Raw genomic sequence first — 18,756 nt, 5'->3', positions numbered from 1 at the left:
ACTTCTTGAATACACAAATTGACAGTGATAAAACTTTGTTGGATCATGTGTAACATCTCAAAGGGTCTCATAGAGCATTTGCATCAGTACCTGGTGTCTCAGTATTGGTAGTGATAACCAATAGAATATAGTATGTTCCTCTTCTTTAATGTTTGCAGTTCTTTTCTGAGCTTTCAGACAGTAAAATCAGATTGATTATCACATTGTTATATTTAATAATAGCACTCTTTGGCAGCAGTCTTTTAGTTGTATAAGAGGCCATTGTGTTCTGATAACAGTTCATCTGCCAATGTGGCAAAGAACCTCTCTTACTAAATGATGACTTCAATAATGCCAAGGTTTAGATGTTCCCTTTGGCTCTTTAGTTACCAACAATCATTTTGTGGCAAAGACAGGCAGAGAAGTAAGCAGGTTATATGAACTCTTTTCCCACAGACTTCATCAGAGTATCTTTGAAAAAAGATAAAGTCTCAATTTCATAGTGTTCCCCTCAGGAACCAATCCTTTCTATATGTATAACTCTTTACCTCCTGTTACAGATGGGTAGCCGTGTTGGTCTGCCATAGTCAAAACAAAACAAATTCCTTCCAGTAGCACCTTAAAGACCAACTAAGTTAGTTCTTGGTATGAGCTTTCGTGTGCATGCACACTTCTTCAGATACTATAGCCGTGACATGAGTTAATTACTGTCAAAAGGTTGCACTTCCATTTTCCATAGCTGAAAAGTCATTACTTCCAATACTGCAAAGCCATTTTGGTATCTTAAGAGTTGTGGTGAGGGATGAAGTAATTAACTTGTGTCATTTCCACAATGGAGTCAACACTGAGTAGCTCTTTCAGACAATGCCTCCTAACAAATTAAGTCACATTACCATATAAACAATGGAAGTAATTTTGCTGTTTTCTTCCCCTTCCTCTTTGTGTCCTGACAAACCATAATCCCATGTTTAAAACAACAACAAAACAGATTAGTGAATCATCCTCCTTTGCTTTTTCTGCCTAAAAGGCATGGTTGGTCATATAATCAAAATTAATTAAAACACAACTTTATTTAGCATAATAGGACCAATAGTGTTTTGTAGTGTGTTGATGCTTCCAAGGACTGCTAACTATATTTCTGTTGCTCATTTCTGTCCTAAAATTCTCACATGACTACATGATACACAACAATTTTAATCCATACATATTTCAGACCATAACTCTATCTACTATAATCATAGTGTGTGCTTCTTTGTTTTTCCACTTCATATACACTGCAAAAATGTACATGATGAGATAAACACTGTACACAATGTGGAAAAAATGTGTATATGGGCTTCAGATATTACCATCTTAGTGGGTATGCTGCAGAAGACTAATATTTACCCATTAAAATTATAATAGGGGAAACACCCCAGAAGTTAGTGTACTAGCAGAGCTTACTAGACTAGCACACCTTTTTGCTCATACAAAAAGAACACATGGGATTTGGGTATATTCTTGCAGGAGACAGAAACTGACACTGCAAGTCAGTGTCATCACCCATCTATCCAAGAAGGCCAGGACCAGGCTTCAGAAAGCATATCCTATTTGAATTTATAATTCCAAGCCCTAATCACATACTTAATAGTTGTTTAGTTTGCGTTATGATGTCCTGAAGGTCATTATTTATTTATTTGACAACTGGCAACTTCATATTCAGAATTGCTCGGGATTTATAGGAATCCCCCCCCCCAAAAAAAAACAGTGCAATTTCAAAGGTTCAGTCTACCATCTTGATTAAAAATGGTGTCCAACTAGATCCGAACACAGATGGCAACCTGCTCTTCGATCTCAGGAACGATTATGCAAAATGTGGTTATGTTATCTTAAGAAGCGTCCAAATACATAGAAAACAGATATACAAACAAACAGCTTCCCAAAATATAGATGTAGTAGATTTCAGTTGTATCACACATTGCCACATAAATGTACCCCAAGTGGCTTCCAACACAACATCAAAACATACAAACCAACACATCATTGCATAATAGTCTAGATGCCACTTCATTTCAAAAAAATAATACGCCAATTCATATAATTCATCATGGAAAAGTCTCTCCCCCCCGCCCCCCGCTGGCCACTCATCACACTGAGGTAAGGGATGGGCACAGCAGGAAGGGCCTCCATTTGAAATCTTAATGTGTGAACAGGATGGTACAGGTACAGGTGCAGGCCATTCAACAAATTATTTTTCATGAAGTTGCAAATAGAACCTGAGAATATGCATCTCATGTGAGATGGGTATTTTGTGTCAGAATGCAAGATATACTGTCCTTTCTTTGCTTATTTCAATACAGATTAGTCTTTCTTGTTCAATTAGGTTCTCCTAATTAAGGTATGGGTGTGCAGTTTATGCTCTGTTGTTCGCCAAGTAGAATTCATGTGCAGTACTAATTCCTTGGCATAGGGTGTGATTTTATTTTTTAAGAGACCTTTTGGAAATCGAAACTGGTGACATTTTTTGATACCTGAAACAGATTAAAATTCCGTTAGGAAAAATAACTAAAGTTTTATTTAACAATGTTTTTCTTTCCTTTCCAAAGCTGATATGGTACCATGAACCTAAGTGTTTATGGGTTTTCCATCATTGGTAATAAAAGGACAAAGTCATAAAGTATGAATGAAGCCTTTTGGCAGAAGTAGACTGTCCTCTCAGTTGTTCAAATTGTTAATTTTTTTCCTAGGAAGTTAAAATAAATAAGCCCATCTGTGTGTCATTTCAATGTTGACAACACTGTCACTCCCTTTTTATTGTTGTTGTAGCTGTCCTTGCAAGTAACTAAATGGTTGTGAAGTTTGGCTACATTTGGTTGGGCTCAGGTGGTGCATCAACACTATGGTTCATCATTAATTTTTATGATGCAGGTGGGTTTGTCTTCTCTGCTGGATCTATAAATAAGTTTCAATTGGACTGTCTCTTTTATTTATACTAGTTGTCTGGCTGAAGCTGCTCAGGTGGACCTAGAAGGTGCTGCCAATGGCAGACGTGACCAGTGTCTGTACTATAACCCCTTGAGAAGGATAACTGTTCAGCTGGATGCTTATTTTTAAACCATAACGCTTCTGATGCATTTGTCAGTGCTGTGTACTTCTCTCTATTTGTGTCCCAAGGAGGGTGTTGGTTAGCTTTTGCAAGTGACACTTTAGGGGCTTGCATTTCTCTAACAATTTAAAAATACAGTTAATGCATCTTGTAAAATGGGAAATATTAAAATATCTGTTGGCCATGTCTCTTTTGCTATTAGTATACACAAGTCTGTCTCTCTCTGTCTCTGTGGTTTGTTATCAGTTATAGTAATTCTGACTCTCCCTTCTGGAAATGTGGCTTCTTCCTTAAAAGCAATAGTAGTTCATTGTTAATACGGAAATATACATCATATGGGTTAGTATCATAATGTGGTGCAGATGTAGAAAATATAAAACCAAGTAAAAATGTTCTGTGAAATGTTTGGTGGTAGTAATTGCAGGCTTGATGCATATTATAAGGTACCGAGTTTCATGAATCAGTAAGAGAATCAACCTCAGTATGCAATTATGATATTGATGAAATCAAATCAAAGCAGCCTATACCCCAATAAATCAATGTGCATGAAATCAATGTGCAAAATCCAATTGCTTCTGATTCACCCATACCTCACCCACTGGCATGACTGAAATCAGATGTTAATCTTGAATGGGTTTATTTCCTTAATTTACTCCATAATGAGTCTGTTTTTCTTTCCTCTATCAGCCACTCATTTCTATTTAGTTTTATATATCACAGGCAGTCATTACTAAGCAGCATAATGTCAGTTTATATAGAAGGTAAGCAAATTTGGTAGGAAGGCCATTTTGTTAATTTAACAGTAACTAATTGCATATTGCTTTATAAGAGATTTACTATTCCCAGGACCAGCAAGCAGCATAGATGGCCTTTTCATTTGGTTGGTGCTTTGTTTTTAAGCAGCATGTTATTTTCAGGTTTACTTCTTCATCTACAGAATCACAAATATCTTCTAAAATATAATAGAGCTTGATGCTTAGCTTTATGCTGCTTCTAAATTAAAATCGTAGAAGCAGCTTTTACATCACTTGCTGCAGGGCTGATGTTTTGCGGGCCATGTCTCCGACTAGAATGCATTTCAGACTCCCGTATGAAAGCAGGAGTTTTTAATAATATAAATGGTGATATTTAGACATTCTAATCCCTCACATGAGGGAAATGAGTGTGCTAGCTCTACCTCCCTCTGTCATCATACCTGACACCTTCCACAAGTTGGAGGAATAACTTCGGACGTGGGGAGTCTTTTCTTCCAGGGAAATTGCATGGGGAGTAGAGCAGGATCGTCACTGCACACATTTACCTTCAGCTTGTGACAGATGATAGGGACAGGGATGGAGGGGGCAGAGCTAGTGCACATGCCCCCACTTCCCCTCATGCAATCTAATTGCATGGGAATTAGAATGTGCAGATAGGTCTGGAGCGTTATAACCATAAATAGTAACAATGTACGGGTCATTTTCTATTTGGAATTCTGTTTGGGATTACAACAGCAGCTGGATTGTCAGTTGTCTCAGACATTTAAAGACTGTGTTGGAAATATTGATAGCCATAAATAAAAATGTATCTATGAATTATTATCAGCTAAGATTTGTGCTTATTTTTTTTAATAGGAGGTGAAGTCTCTAAACCCAGATTTGCTCAGTTTTTCCATGGCAGCCTTGCCAGCCTAACCATCCGACCAGGCAAAATTGAGAGTCAGAAAGTGATTTCCTGTTTGCAAGCCTGCAAGGAAGGTTTGGATATTAACTCCCTGGAGAGTCTTGGCCAAGGACTAAAGGTGAGGGATGAACTGACATCATTTTTGATAACATTTAAAGCTGATTTATGAAGTGAAGAGCACAAGGTAGAGTACAAATGTATTCCCAGAAGCCATCTAATATGCCATGAAGTCATGCAAGGAAGCAGCTGAGCAGAAGAGGAGCTATGTGGCGCTAAATGTCTACATTTTTGCCTTTATAAACCTATAGGTACCAAGTGCGCCATGGGTGTTTCACAACCCTTCGGCTTTTCAGCATTCAATTCTGCTCATGGTATGTTTGAGACATTGTATAGAAGCATGCACGTTCCCCAGGAGATACAGCACACATATCATCAGGCGTGTGCTACAGTTACTGTAGCACCTTGAAGATGACTACCATTAGAGCAGGGATGGGTAACTGGATGGAGGAGGCAAATGGGATCAACAATTCAACCACCACAACCCCATGGGCCACTTGGGCAGGTGCACAGCCCCGCCCACCTGCCAGTCACCTGACATTACCACCAAATCTGATTTCTCCCCCTCTTGATTTTACTATTTTATCATATGTAAATGACTTTGATGAGTCTTTCAATGACTGAGCGGTGTACACATTTTATGAAATAAATAATAAAATAATATAAAAACTTTCCCTTCGTCATCAACACTTTTTTTTATGCCCCTTTTCCACGCAGAAGTTATGCTCAATGTAGCTTACAAAGATATATCACAAAATCAACAATTGCAAGTATAATTTCATAGTAACAGCAATAATAAACACAGCTACATATAGTAAATGCAACGGCATACAACCCCCCCCCCCAAAAAAAAAACTCAGTATTATAAATGTAGCAACATTGCACCTCCTAGCAGTGGCAAAAATAACAAGGGAGTTTGAACTGTTTGTCCTTGGTCCTAGAGGTGTGGGAAACAGTAGACCCTCCAGATGTTGCTGAACTACAACTCCCATCAGTCCCAGTAAGTATTGCCAAGGGCCAGGGATTTATGGGTACAGTGGTACCTTGGGATGCGAACGGGATCCATTCCGGAGCCCCGTTCACATCCCAAATGGAACGCAAGACGCGACGGCGTGTCTGCGGGTCACGTTTTGCTGCTTCTGCGCATGCGCGTGATGTCATTTTGAGTGTCTGCGCATGCGCGAGCGGCAAAACCCGGAAGTAACGCACTCCGTTACTTCCGGGTTGCTGCGGAGCGCAACTCGAACGCATTCAACCTGAAGCACATTCAACTCGAGGTATGACTATATTGTAATCCAGCAACAAATGGAGGGTCAAAGGATCTCCACACCTGTCCTAGATATCCTACCCACTGTTGCTATGTCTGCTACAAATTAGGCAACTATCAAGTTAATCTGATCAAGCATCTAGTCCTCAGCTTTCCCAAAGAATCCACTTCCCTGTTACCATCACCATTCAGGCAGTAACTCCTCACATGCTGTTACTCACAGTTTCTCTCCTGTAGCAGCTTCTTCTTGTTGTTGTTTAGTCGTTTAGTCGTGTCCGACTCTTCATGACCCCATGGACCAGAGCACGTCAGGCACTTCTGTCCTCCACTGCCTCCCACAGTTTGGTCAGGCTCATGTTCATAGCTTCGAGAACACTGTCCAACCATCTCGTCCTCTGTCGTCCCCTTCTCCTTGTGCCCTCCATCTTTCCCAACATCAGGGTCTTTTCCAAGGAGTCTTCTCTTCTCATGAGGTAGCCAAAGTATTGGAGCCTCAGCTTCACAATCTGTCCTTCCAGTGAGCACTCAGGGCTAATTTCCATAAGAATGGATGCGTTTGATCTTCTTGCAGTCCATGGGACTCTCAAGAGTCTCTTCCAGCACCATAATTCAAAAGCATCAATTCTTTGGCGACCGGCCTTCTTTATGGTCCAGCTCTCACTTCCATACAGCAGTACCGGGAAAACCATGGCTTTAACTATATGGACCTTTGTTGGCAAGGTGATGTCTCTGCTTTTTAAGATGCTGTCTAGGTTTGCCATTGCCTTTCTCCCAAGAAGCAGGCGTCTTTTAATTTCGTGACTGCTGTCTCTCCTGCAGCAGCTTCTTACACAACTACAAATTCAGGGGGCGGAATAGCTGGAAACACCTCTGTGCCTATCCAGCTTGCATTGAAACTGCAAACAAAAGATAATTCTTTGGATCCCTGGCTTGAATTCAAGCTGTCCCTGCAATGGAAGATTATTTACTCTTTGAGCTTGAACTCAAGACCAGGATGCAAAAGAAGAATAAGGAACATTTTATAATTTAGTTTATGTGTTGCATTTATGTCCCTCCTTTTCTACAAGGTGGGGTACATGGTTCACCCCCTCCTCATTTAATCCCCACGACAACCCTGTGAGTTAGGTTAGGATGAGAGGCAATGACTGGCTCAAGGCTACTGGCTTCTGGGCACTGGGAACCCCAAACAAGGGATTTTGTCAGCCCTGTGCTCAGTGCTTTGGGGGAGTGCCCAACAGCACTTGGGCACTTGGAAACCCCTGTACAAAGCAGCAGAAAGCAGACTGGGTGGTGGATGTGTGAGGAGAGCAAAGCTTTCTTTTTGTAAGCTTAAAATCTAAATATCACAGTCGTAGGTTAACAAATGGAAATGTTCCAAATATTTTCAGCAGTTGCTTTTCCATTGTAATGATGCAAACACATGATTTCCCAGGGTTTTCTTCGTCTTCAAAGAAAGAGTAGCAGCTAAATTCACATTTATCAAACATAAATTAAAAATATTTTGTATAAAATCTTGGCTGTGAGCAAATATGTATAAAGAAATACGTTGTTTATTAAAAATGTATGTTGCCCTCTATCAGCTCTTGCTTATCTCGTGATCAATAGGAAACACAGTTTGTACACTGCTGTTTGCAGCTGACAATTCTTTGAAGCCTGCTTGAGGAGTGCCAGCATTTCTTGTCTTCTGTTTTGCCTCCCAACGGCTGATCTAGTATGGACAAGCGGCTGTCTCTGTGAAGCAGCTGCGGGTGGGAGAAATAAATGCAAGAGTTTAATTTTTCAGCTTCAAAACAATCTCTGTCTCCAATCTACAAGCTGGCATGGCTCAAGTTCCTCCTTTCATTTTTACCTTTTCAGCTATTTTGAGAGTCAGTGTGACAGCAGGAGAGGAAAATGAGAGGAGCTGTCAGAAATAGGGTCTCGTGCAGCATTTCCTAGTTGGCCTGACAGTGACATGTCCTGATGAAAGAACTGCAGTTGGCCCTAGAGTTGAACAGAACAGTAATAAAGACAGATTGTGCCTGTCTTTCAATAAAAATAAAAATAAATCTGTATACAGATCATACCTGTTCATAGAAGCAAATTGTGTGCATGCATGCCAAGTAGCTTTTGCATAAAAATATAAAACACAAATCTGGAACAAAGAGATAGGAAGCATTGTCTGAAACTTTACCTAATTTGGGAAACAAGAACAGGATGGATGTGCAGGTGAGCTTGGTAATTAGATGTTCACTAGTCATCTGTTGTTACACTTGCCATTTCATATACATTGATTGTGCCATATTGTCTAGGCCCATGGTTCCCAACATGGGGCACATGCCCCACAAGTGGGTGATTTGATTTTTAAGAGGGGCAATTCGAGAATGAGTTATTAACAGTGAATGGCCTTTTAGGCTTCCTACACATGAACAGGAGTTCATTTTTTGAATAATAAGAATTATATGTCATGGGGGGGGGGGAGTGGATCAGGATTTTAGAGATGCTTAGGAGGGGCATGGCCAAAAAAAGGTTGGAAACCACTGGTCTAGGCTAATAAAGTAAGCAAAGGTAAATAAGGATACAGATGTTGACATTTTAACAAACCTGAGCAAGCGAGCACAGTTTCTTTCATCTACAGCGAACTTAGCAATGTCTAGTGACATATATGTGAAGTAAAATATAATCCTGATCTCATATTTATTTCATTTATTGAATAAAGTTTATATTCTACATGATTATTTAAAGCGGTTTACAAAAAGAGAAAATCAAGAGAAATTTTCCACCATACTTTAAAACATACAAATGCTAAATTACTAAAACAGAGTAAAATTGCCTCAACTTTCTAAACATAATTAACATATCATACAGCCTGCTGCAGGCGATGACATTCCCTTCCAGCGTTTACATGTTGGATAATTTAAAAATATGGCACATCTTCCTGTAGCCAGAAGTTGTATGAATTAGTCTCTACCAATTCAGATACACACACCATATTCTGCCTCATGTATGGACCACGAGGCCAATAGCATATTGTGATTTGGATTTACTAGACACTCATTGCTATAGTGGAATAAGAAAGCATCTGCCCATTTAGAATAAAGATTTGGAATTGACAAAGTAGAATATTTTTGTTGAACTTGCAGAGAAAAAATGACCCCCATATTTCATTGTAATAAGCTGCAGTTATGGCAAAAGCACGATGGTTAAATATGAAGAGTAGAGGAAATTGTCTTGATTCAAAGTGCTTCCACTGACTTCTAATTTATTTTACTGTTAATTATAGCTGCAATAATTACTAAAAGGTATGGTAGATGAGTGCCTGGTGGGTGCTTGCTCATAAATGGCTTTTACATATAGAACAAACATTAGCTAATAAAATTACAGGGTTGTAGGTTTGTTTTTTTAAAGAATTGATGGGAATATAACTGGTCTCTGTGAAACAGTTTTTAGAAGCTTGTTATTCAAAATGTTCTAATGACTCATCCTATATTACTTCCCTAAATACTAATTATATTCTTTGCCCCCCACCCACCAGTATCACTTCAATCCTTCCCAGTCAGTACTTGTAATAGAAGGAGATGACATTGTGAATATAAATCAAGCTCTCCAAAAGGTCTCCTATATCAACTCAAGACAGTTTCCAACTTCAGGCATTCGCCGTCTTAAAGTCTCATCCAAAGTCCAGTAAGTTATACTCACTGAGCTTGATTCAACCATTGCTTATACTTCATTAGACCTCATATCAAGAACCTTACAGGTTTGGATGTGGAATAATTGCATGAAAATAAAATCTATCAATATAATTGGTCTTTTAATGAATTGGCGAATAGCTTAAGAATTACATTTACTTTTACAGTGAAATAATTTCAGCTATACAGTAATTTCCTAATTCCTGCATGCCCATTGACTTCAGATAGAGTTCTGGATGTGTGTGAAATGGCCTCCTGATGCATTCAGTATAAAATGGATGATTAGGTTCGTGATGCACATTTAACAAGATAGCTATATCAAACCCATTAAGTATCAATTTGAGTACCTAATGTAAAATGCCTAACAATTAGAAGCCATCTAATCAGATTTAACAATTGACTGTTGGTTATATGTTATTTAAGGGGTTTAAATGGTATGCGTGCATTGACCTTACTAAAGATCATGCCTACCAATGATATGCTCAGCTACCCTTTAAATAATTTGAGTAATTGTGCTCCTAATGTTCACAGGGAGCTGAGTAGGTTCATAGCTGCCCTGTGGGTAGACAGGGGGGAAAGGCAAATGTGCTAACATTCCAAAAAAGAAGAAAGAATTGGCTGAAATGTTTTTTCATCAGACTGTGTGCTTCTTGCAAAGGAAGAATGTACACTAAAACCTCTTCCATGAAGTTAATGAATAATATATTTTTCAGATGTTTTGGTGAAGATGTCTGCATTAGTATCCCAGATATAGATGCCTATGTAATGGTGTTTCAGGCCAAGGAGCCCAAGATTACAATAAGTGGGATGGATCATTTTGCAAGACCGGCTGCACAATTTGAACAAGAAAGAGGCGTGATTCTTTTACCGGATATCAGAATTGTCAGCACAGTCACTAAAATGGAACACCCTCCTGTCTTGAAGGAAAGTGAAGAGAGAGGTTTGTGGGTTTTAAGAGTTTATGGTTTCTGTGACAGTAGAGACTGAGCGCCAGGTAGCACTGAGGAGGACATATTACTGAGACACAACCTATTGCATGCTTAATATTAAAAAATAATAGACCCAGCTAGGTTTCCTCCAGACGTTCTTTAGCCTTCTATAATCCATGAAGCTTCTTAGGTACACTGAAAGGCAATATGTTTTCACCCTTTTTAGGCTCACAACAACAATTACAATTTAGGAGGGAAATGCTGCAGAGTAGATGTGGCACGGAGTAGGGACACGGGTGGCGTTGTGGGTAAAACCTCAGCACCTAGGACTTGCCGATCGCATGGTCGGCGGCTCGAATCCCCGTGGCAGGGTGCGCTCCCGTCGTTCGGTCCCAGCGCCTGCCAACCTAGCAGTTCGAAAGCACCTCCGGGTGCAAGTAGATAAATAGGGACCGCTTACCAGTGGGAAGGTAAACGGCATTCCGTGTGCTGCGCTGGCTCGCCAGATGCAGCTTGTCACGCTGGCCACGTGACCCGGAAGTGTCTGCGGACAGCGCTGGCTCCCGGCCTATAGAGTGAGATGAGCGCACAACCCTAGAGTCTGGCAAGACTGGCCCGAACGGGCAGGGGTACCTTTACCTTTACCTTTAGATGTGCCTCAAAGTAGCACACTGAATGCCTCGTCTCTGTTGTTTGTGCTTCACCTCACCATTATGTATTTTGGTGAGGGGCAGTAGCCTCTTTCCCATGACAGGAGCAACATGCAAAGAAAATGCTGCCTCATGTCTGGGTGGCGGTGGCAGTGCAGCTGCTGTACTCAAGACATTTGTGCCTGTCTCAGTGCCTCCCTCCTTGGATGACAATGTCCTGTCTATCCAACCAACCAACCAGGCTTAGACAGCGCGGGATTAGCTGGTTTCCTCTTAGGAGTCAAGTAAGATTTTTTAGATTCCTGTCAGAATTGGCCAGATGAATGGTCCCTTTTATTGCCTGCACTGTTGCATGGGTTGCCAGTGTAGTTCCCACTGAGTCCACACATTATTTTCCATGGTGCTCACAGGATCCTGTCCTTGCACCCAACATTAGGTTGAAATAAACTTTTATCCAATAGAATTTTTTGCAAGCTTAAATGTAGCATGGGTGATTTTTTGGAGAGGGGATTATAACGGAGGAGGGTGGAGTTCATGGAATCATAGAACTGTAGAGTTCGAAGGGATCCCAAGGGAAATCTAGTCCAACCCTCTGAAATGCATGAATCACAGCTAAAGAATCCCTGACAGACCAACAGATAGACACCCAACCTCTGTTCAGCAACCTCCAATGAAGGAGAGCGTGCCACCTTCTGAGGTCATCTGTTCCACTGCCGAACAGCTGCTACTGTCAGGACGTTCTTCCTAATGTTCGGTCAGAAGCTCCTTCCTTGTCATTTGAATCCATTGGTTCAGGTCCTGCCCTTTGGAGCAGCAGAAAACAAGCTTACTCTATATTCCATGTGCCTGCCCTTCAGATATTTGAAGTGTAGTTGTATGGCCAATATAGTTTCTGTGGCTTGCAGATGTGCCCAAAGGCTCCCAAAGGCTGGTGGTTCTTGTTTCTTGTTTCTTTCTTTCTTTCTTTCTTTCTTGGCCTTTATTGGCATAAGTTTAAACAATAAAATCACACAAAGTCATCCAAATACAGTAATAATCCAAACACATACAATATATAAAAGACTAGTTAGCAGCCATTGAATAAATCAGACAACTTTAGATTTAGCTTTAAAGATCTCAGCTAAATACCCCAAAACAATCTTGATAGTTTTGGGAGTACCACCCCTCAACAAATATTGGATTACAAACTCTTTGTAAATCAATATTTTAAACTGTAGGGGAGTCCCTAGGAGATCTCTGTGAAGGGCGTCGAAAAGAGGGCAATCCAAAATTATGCGATGTATTGTATCTGGTGGGTTCTTATTGTTAAGCTGGTTGTTTTTAACACAGTAGGTCTCAATTGGCAGGCACAATACATGTGGAAAGAGGTAAAGAGAGGCTGGAAAGTTATAGTCAGCATCCTGATGAATCAGACTGCTGAAAGGAGGCTTACCTGACCCAACCTCTCACAGGAAACATGGGGAAGATGCCATAATCCTTAGGTTTATTACTAAGGTTGATTAGCTCAGTACTCTCAGTCTAAAGAGTGTTCTCTGCGTATGCAAAAGGTGTGGGTGGTGAAGAGCACCAACCAGTTTAAGACTGTTTTAACTGATACTTGGAACTATGCAGGTCAGGTTCTGAAGGCTGCCCATCAGAAGCTAGTCATGGGAATGGATGTTCCTGACTTTCACCTTAGTAAAGGGTATAATTCGTACTGAAAGGGGGTAAACTGATTTTAATTGATCACACACAGGTCAGGCTTCCCGTCATCCTTATCTGGTGCCCATGTCTTCATTCCAGTGATATGGACGGGATGTTGGCAAGGAGTTACACAAACTCAGGCTACAATCCTCTACACACTTAGGAGTTCCAGTGAGTCCATTGGAGCACACAGTGCTTCTCTTGGCTCAGTAGAAGAGCCAAATCTTGCAGTGGGCTGATAACCACGGTAGCTCTGCAGCAAACAAATTATTATTATTATTATTATTATTATTATTATTATTATTATTACTGTTATTATTATTAGAGCTGAGGGACATGTACACTAAAGATAATTAAGAATAGTTAAAAACAGAAAAAACAGCAGATATATTTAAATAATGACAAAATAGCTTCTATTTCCTCCCATTCTCATTCCACTTCACCCCCAAAAACGCTTTTCTTCTTGTTTATGCAAGGTAGTGAATGAGAAGCCCATAATCACACAAAATCATACAGATCAAACTGTGCATACAATTGTTTCATTTTACATCTGATATTACAATAAAATCAAAGTCTCGGAATTCTTAGCTGCCCCAGTATAATTAAATGAGAGTCCAAATGAAAAGTAATGCTGTATGTTTTTAAACAAATTTATATGAAAGAGATGTAGATGGAGCAGGAAATTACACTTTGAAGATATGTTCAGTGGTTGATGTTAATCCAGCACTGCTGTAAAACTAGAAGGTTCAATAAGAGAGAAAATAAAGCTAAGTGGGGAAATAATGAAACTTGTTCATTTTCTCTCTCTCAAAACCACTTACCTGTTTCCCCCTTTCTCTGTCATTGTAAGAGCAAATTTTGTCTTTCATTTCTGATTTTTCAGGCATCATCTTTCACTGTTTCCTTCCTTTATCCAGGCATTTGCTAAATTTTGATGCTGCTTTTATCCATACACACACATGTGCATGTACATGAACACACCAGTTTCCCTGCATCAGTAGCATTTTACCCTGATCCCTGCCTTGGTCATGCCCCATGCTCCACAGGACAGTAAAACAGATGACAGTGCTACTGAGCTAAACTGGGTCAGAAGACAAACATTTTTCATGGGCGGTTATGGCATTGTCAGTCCCTGAGCCATGTAGGAAATACTTAGATTGCATCTAGAATTATGTATTATGGAGCTTGAGAGGGGCTGAAATGTTTCACAATGAGGAATTAGTTTCCTGAAACATTGGTACCACAATGCATCTAATTGTTAGTTGGCCACAAACTATTTTGAATGGAATTGAAAGCATTTGCTATCAAATGTTGACAATCTAATTTTGAAAATTTGAATATTGTAGTTATAAGCTTATGCTCTTTTTAATTATAGCTGGAAAAAGTGGGTAAAGCAAATTGCTGTAAACCATGCTGCTACCAACATTAATCATTGGCTCACAACATTGAATTATATATTTTATCAGCGTCCTATTTAAGTTGAAACTATTTTCTATATGTTATGTTTTCTTTGGTAGCTAAAGCAATATTAAAGTGCCTGTCTTTGCACCTGTGAATATATATTTAATGCACTTGAGGGAATCAGTGCAAATGTCACTCACCCTCAGCATAAAAGTATAAACGGACTATATTTTAGTGCAAACAAAGAAACTAGCTATAGTGCTATGTTAGGACTAGGCTTCCTAACGTATCGGGATAATTTTGTTTATGCTGGAACCGTGCAATCCAATTTAGGCATTACTTTTCCACAATCAGATTTCTGAGAAACTCTTTCTCATGTTGCATTATATGCAATTCACTTACAAGAAAATTGCACGCAGGAACTTTACAGGAGTACCAGGGATATACAGACTGGCTTGCAGACCCTGACTTTGGTTCTGATTATCACAGACCATACAGTGTTTTTAAATGTTATGCCAACAATACACAATACAAGAACCACCATGGTGGAAAGGTTTTCAGCAATCACATGTGAGGGCCGAAGCCTTTCATAACTGCAGAAAGACTTTTCTACAAGAGACATTCCTTTTATATTTTTCCAAATGTATCCCATGAGAGAAACAGTTTAAGTCAATTTTCCAGCCACTTGATGCCAAGTGGACCAGAGAATTAAATATGAAATTTGCATACTCTTCCTTCTGTGACAAGATAGTTGTTATTCTCCGTAGTGAAATAGAGCAAGTTTATATCTCAAGTTTTACAAGTGTTGCCCATTAAGAATCATCAAGTTGCATAGATGGGTGGTACTGGATCTTGTCTCCTTCTTTAAGTAATAAAGTGACTGAGACAAATGTACTGGCAGAGAAGAAGTCTTGCTCCAGTTCACAACTCCTTAGTTACATGGTTTCCATACTTCATACTGTGTAGGCCTTGTTGGTGTCAGTACACATTGACAACAGAACAGCAAAACTATCCATATGTAAATTTGTTTACAAGATTAAATTTTAATTCTGTGCTTTCCAAATAATGTCCAGGACCTATACTGTGCTTTAGTACACCTTCCAATTGGTGTATCACAGCTAGCAGTTAAATGGCACATTAAGCCTAGGTTATGGGCGCAACAACAGAATATCTAGGTGTGCTTATTTTTATAACCAGAATACAAAGCTGAAAATGAATGAACTGCAGCTAAAATATTATGTTCATTTTTCACATGGTCTAGTTCTTCCCCTGCCCATCCCCCTAATATTCTTAAGAGGGTTTCATCTCCAGTCTTCAGCTGGAAATGGGGAGGCAAAAAAAGGTCCCTCTTTCCTTCCACTCTGCAGTTTTAATCTGAAATCTTAGGTGCAGTACTGCGCCCAGAGCTCAGAAACTGCTTGCGCTAATGAAATTCCCTGTCACAAAATGCGACTAGAACAATGGGAATTTCAAACACTGCTTCCAATTGTCCTAGCGCAAGGGTTACCAATGTGGCACCTGGGGAGTGCCAGTGTGCCCACAGTGCCTCCTACATCACCTACAAAAATCTACGTAAATGTTTCCTCAAAAATCCAAAATGCGCAAGAGGCTGTTTGTGTTTCCTCCTCAGCCTGCATTTGTATTGGCTAAGACTTTCCTACATTGAAACCTCTCCCCTCAATGGCCACATTTCACTGGATACCAGGGCTGGATATCTACCCTCCCATTCCGTTCTGAATAGGGGAAGGCTGCAAAAAGCCACTTTCTGCAAGTGAGTGCAGCGGTGGCTGATGTAGGTGTATTTCCCCTATTAAGGGGGCAGCTCATGTTGCAGCGCATTGTATAGTATCACCATCAGCTGCTTTTTAACTTGGATCTTTTATGTGTGTCTCCTGTTTGATCCTCAGTCCATAAACCAGTTACCCTAGAAGAAATGCACCATAACTTGGATTTTTGTGACATTTTGGTAATTGGAGCAGAACTGGACCCCACACATGAGTGTTTAGAACTGGATCGGACAGAACTTCAAGGAAAACACTTGGATGCTACAAACTCCACAGCAGGGTATTCAATATATGGTATGTTTAATTTCTTGATCTTTCCTCCCCTTTTCGATTTATTTTCTAAGTTTAAAATTAAATGTTCTTTTTTTGCGATTTGGAAGTTACAGCCTTTTGTTTAAGGAAAGAGTAGAATTCATTAGCATGGCGAAACTTAGAAAGAGTTGCTTCAAATCCATCATGTGAATAATTGTTCTCTGGAGGATGTGGGGTCCTGCTATGGGGGAGATAACCCTGCCTCCATTTGGATGCAAATGACCTGGTTATTGCTGACTTCCAATAAGTAAATGCTTCAAGTTTTCTGTACTAGATCTTGCTTTTTATAAACCAAAGAAATAATAAAATACCTCAGATTTCTAAATACGGCTAATGTAGCACTTAGCAGAAAAAGAAGTGGTGTTTATAATTCGAATGATAGTCCCTAAATATATGTCTGTTTTCTTCAAAATAATATTATGAATGGAAAATGTTATATCCCTATAAAAAGATGCAGCCCTAAAGAGGATTGTTATTAGCCACCAATAGTATTTATTATTTTTGCCGGAGTTATGCCTGGCTTTTGTTCTGTCCATGTTGAGGAATATATATCTTATCCTGTACTACAAGATGGTGGGATGTGGGTTGATAATATGCCAAGAGGAAAGGGAGCCCACCTGCAAGCTCGACTCCACCTCCTACAGGCACTGGGCTCTGGCTCTGTGTTAAGGAGGAAAGTCGGAAGGGGAATCTCAAGATAAGGGGATTTTCAAAGTAAGGCAGGGATCCCAGTCATGGGAAGGATTCTCTTTATATTCCTTAGAATCTCCCTTCAGACCTTCCCTCTCAATGTGGGGACAACTGTGTGTGCATCTCTCCTCATTTTTAGCCCATGTTTGAATAGGGCTAACAAACTTCGATTTTCAGTGCGTTTTGTGAAACTAACCTTATTGATTTAATGCTAGTGATGAAATGTCTGTTTGTTCCCATTATGATTCCTAGGCATATACCATTTTTGTTACATGCGTTGATCAGATGCATGTGTTTTTAATGTCATATTTTAACATTCAAATTATTAAGCTATTCATTTGCCAAAACAACAACAGCCCTATTTTTATTTCATGTCTATAGTCTGTGCAGTGTATGTTTTCATTTACTTACTGATGGTGTCTTATGGCTTCAGGTGTGGACACAATGAGAAACTACGCACAAGTCTTGCGACAGTTACGCTATCGTAATTGGCACACATCTTCCATCTTTGACAGGAAGTTTAGAATCAAGTGCTCAGAACTTAATGGACGTTACACCAGCAATGAATTTAATTTAGAGGTAAGTCTTGTGTAAAACGTATGCTGACCACTGTTTCCATGTTAAAAAAGGAGTTTTATTTTTGCCTAACTATTCAGCACAGTAAATGTTTAAAATCCTGCATTCAAGCAGTGTGAAATTTATTCGTTTCTATAATGTGCACCCTGTACTTTCAGTGCATTTCCATGGATCACTTCAGATGTAACACTACCCAACAGGCTGGGACGATGCTCCATCTCCTCCCCCAGCTTTCACAAACCCACACACTGAAAATCTGTAATTAACATAACTATGATTCAGCATTACCAGAATTCATGTGTATCATAGTTAGATTTAAAACCAGAGATTGAAACTGGTCTTTTTTGCCTATTGTGTTCATATAAAGTTTACCTCATAAAATATTGCTTCTTGATAAGCACTCTCCAGTATTTACTGGAATATATGAATAAGCAATGAACATAGCCATTTGTGGCCAGCTTGCATGCCAATTTAACCATTGACTTGTCTGGTTCCAATGTGTAGACTAGGCAGTAAATGATAGAAGTTGAAATGGTAGAATTATAATCAGATCAGAGGCACAGAGAGCCCACTATCTATGAAGCAGTTCTATACATCATGTTTTCCACCAACTCCCAACAACTGCATCAATCCTGTTATGTAATGCTTTTTCCCAGTATCCTATTGAATAGAAAAGCAGGGATCATGGCAATAGCTTACTTCAGATAGCTAATGGAGGTGTGCTATTTATTTATTTATTTATTTATTTATTTATTTATTCCTCAGATATTACTTGATCAATATACTTTCAGATATTTAGCAACTGTGAGAGTGAATTTCATATTAGTAGTTTCAAAGGTAACGCATCTGATTGACATGTTGTTCGGATTGGCAAGAAGTTCCAAATGTAAGTCCAGGAGAGGAAAGAATTGATCTCTTCCAAGTATATTAATAGGACAGAAATGGGGACCTAAAAGCATCTATGATGCCTGTGATCATTCTTTTCTGGATGGAACCCACTCTGTACCCTGTTTTAG

At 39.6% G+C, this 18,756-nt stretch overlaps 1 protein-coding gene across 1 annotated transcript in view; it reads left to right on the top strand.

Moving 5' to 3' along the window:
- The window catches only part of CLSTN2 (calsyntenin 2), a 329,191-nt gene that overhangs the window by 298,070 nt on the left and 12,365 nt on the right, over positions 1 to 18,756 (top strand). The window contains exons 10-14 of the mRNA XM_077929943.1: positions 4,675 to 4,841; positions 9,562 to 9,710; positions 10,429 to 10,655; positions 16,286 to 16,456; positions 17,598 to 17,743. Of these exons, the coding sequence (XP_077786069.1) occupies positions 4,675 to 4,841; positions 9,562 to 9,710; positions 10,429 to 10,655; positions 16,286 to 16,456; positions 17,598 to 17,743 (860 nt within the window). The remainder of the gene's footprint in view (positions 1 to 4,674; positions 4,842 to 9,561; positions 9,711 to 10,428; positions 10,656 to 16,285; positions 16,457 to 17,597; positions 17,744 to 18,756) is intronic.

This window comes from Podarcis muralis, chromosome 6 (genome assembly GCF_964188315.1).
Source record: "Podarcis muralis chromosome 6, rPodMur119.hap1.1, whole genome shotgun sequence".
In the NCBI taxonomy this organism is placed as follows: Eukaryota; Metazoa; Chordata; class Lepidosauria; order Squamata; family Lacertidae; genus Podarcis; species Podarcis muralis.
Note: the sequence above shows the minus strand (reverse complement) of the source record. Positions and strands in the feature narration are given on the sequence as shown.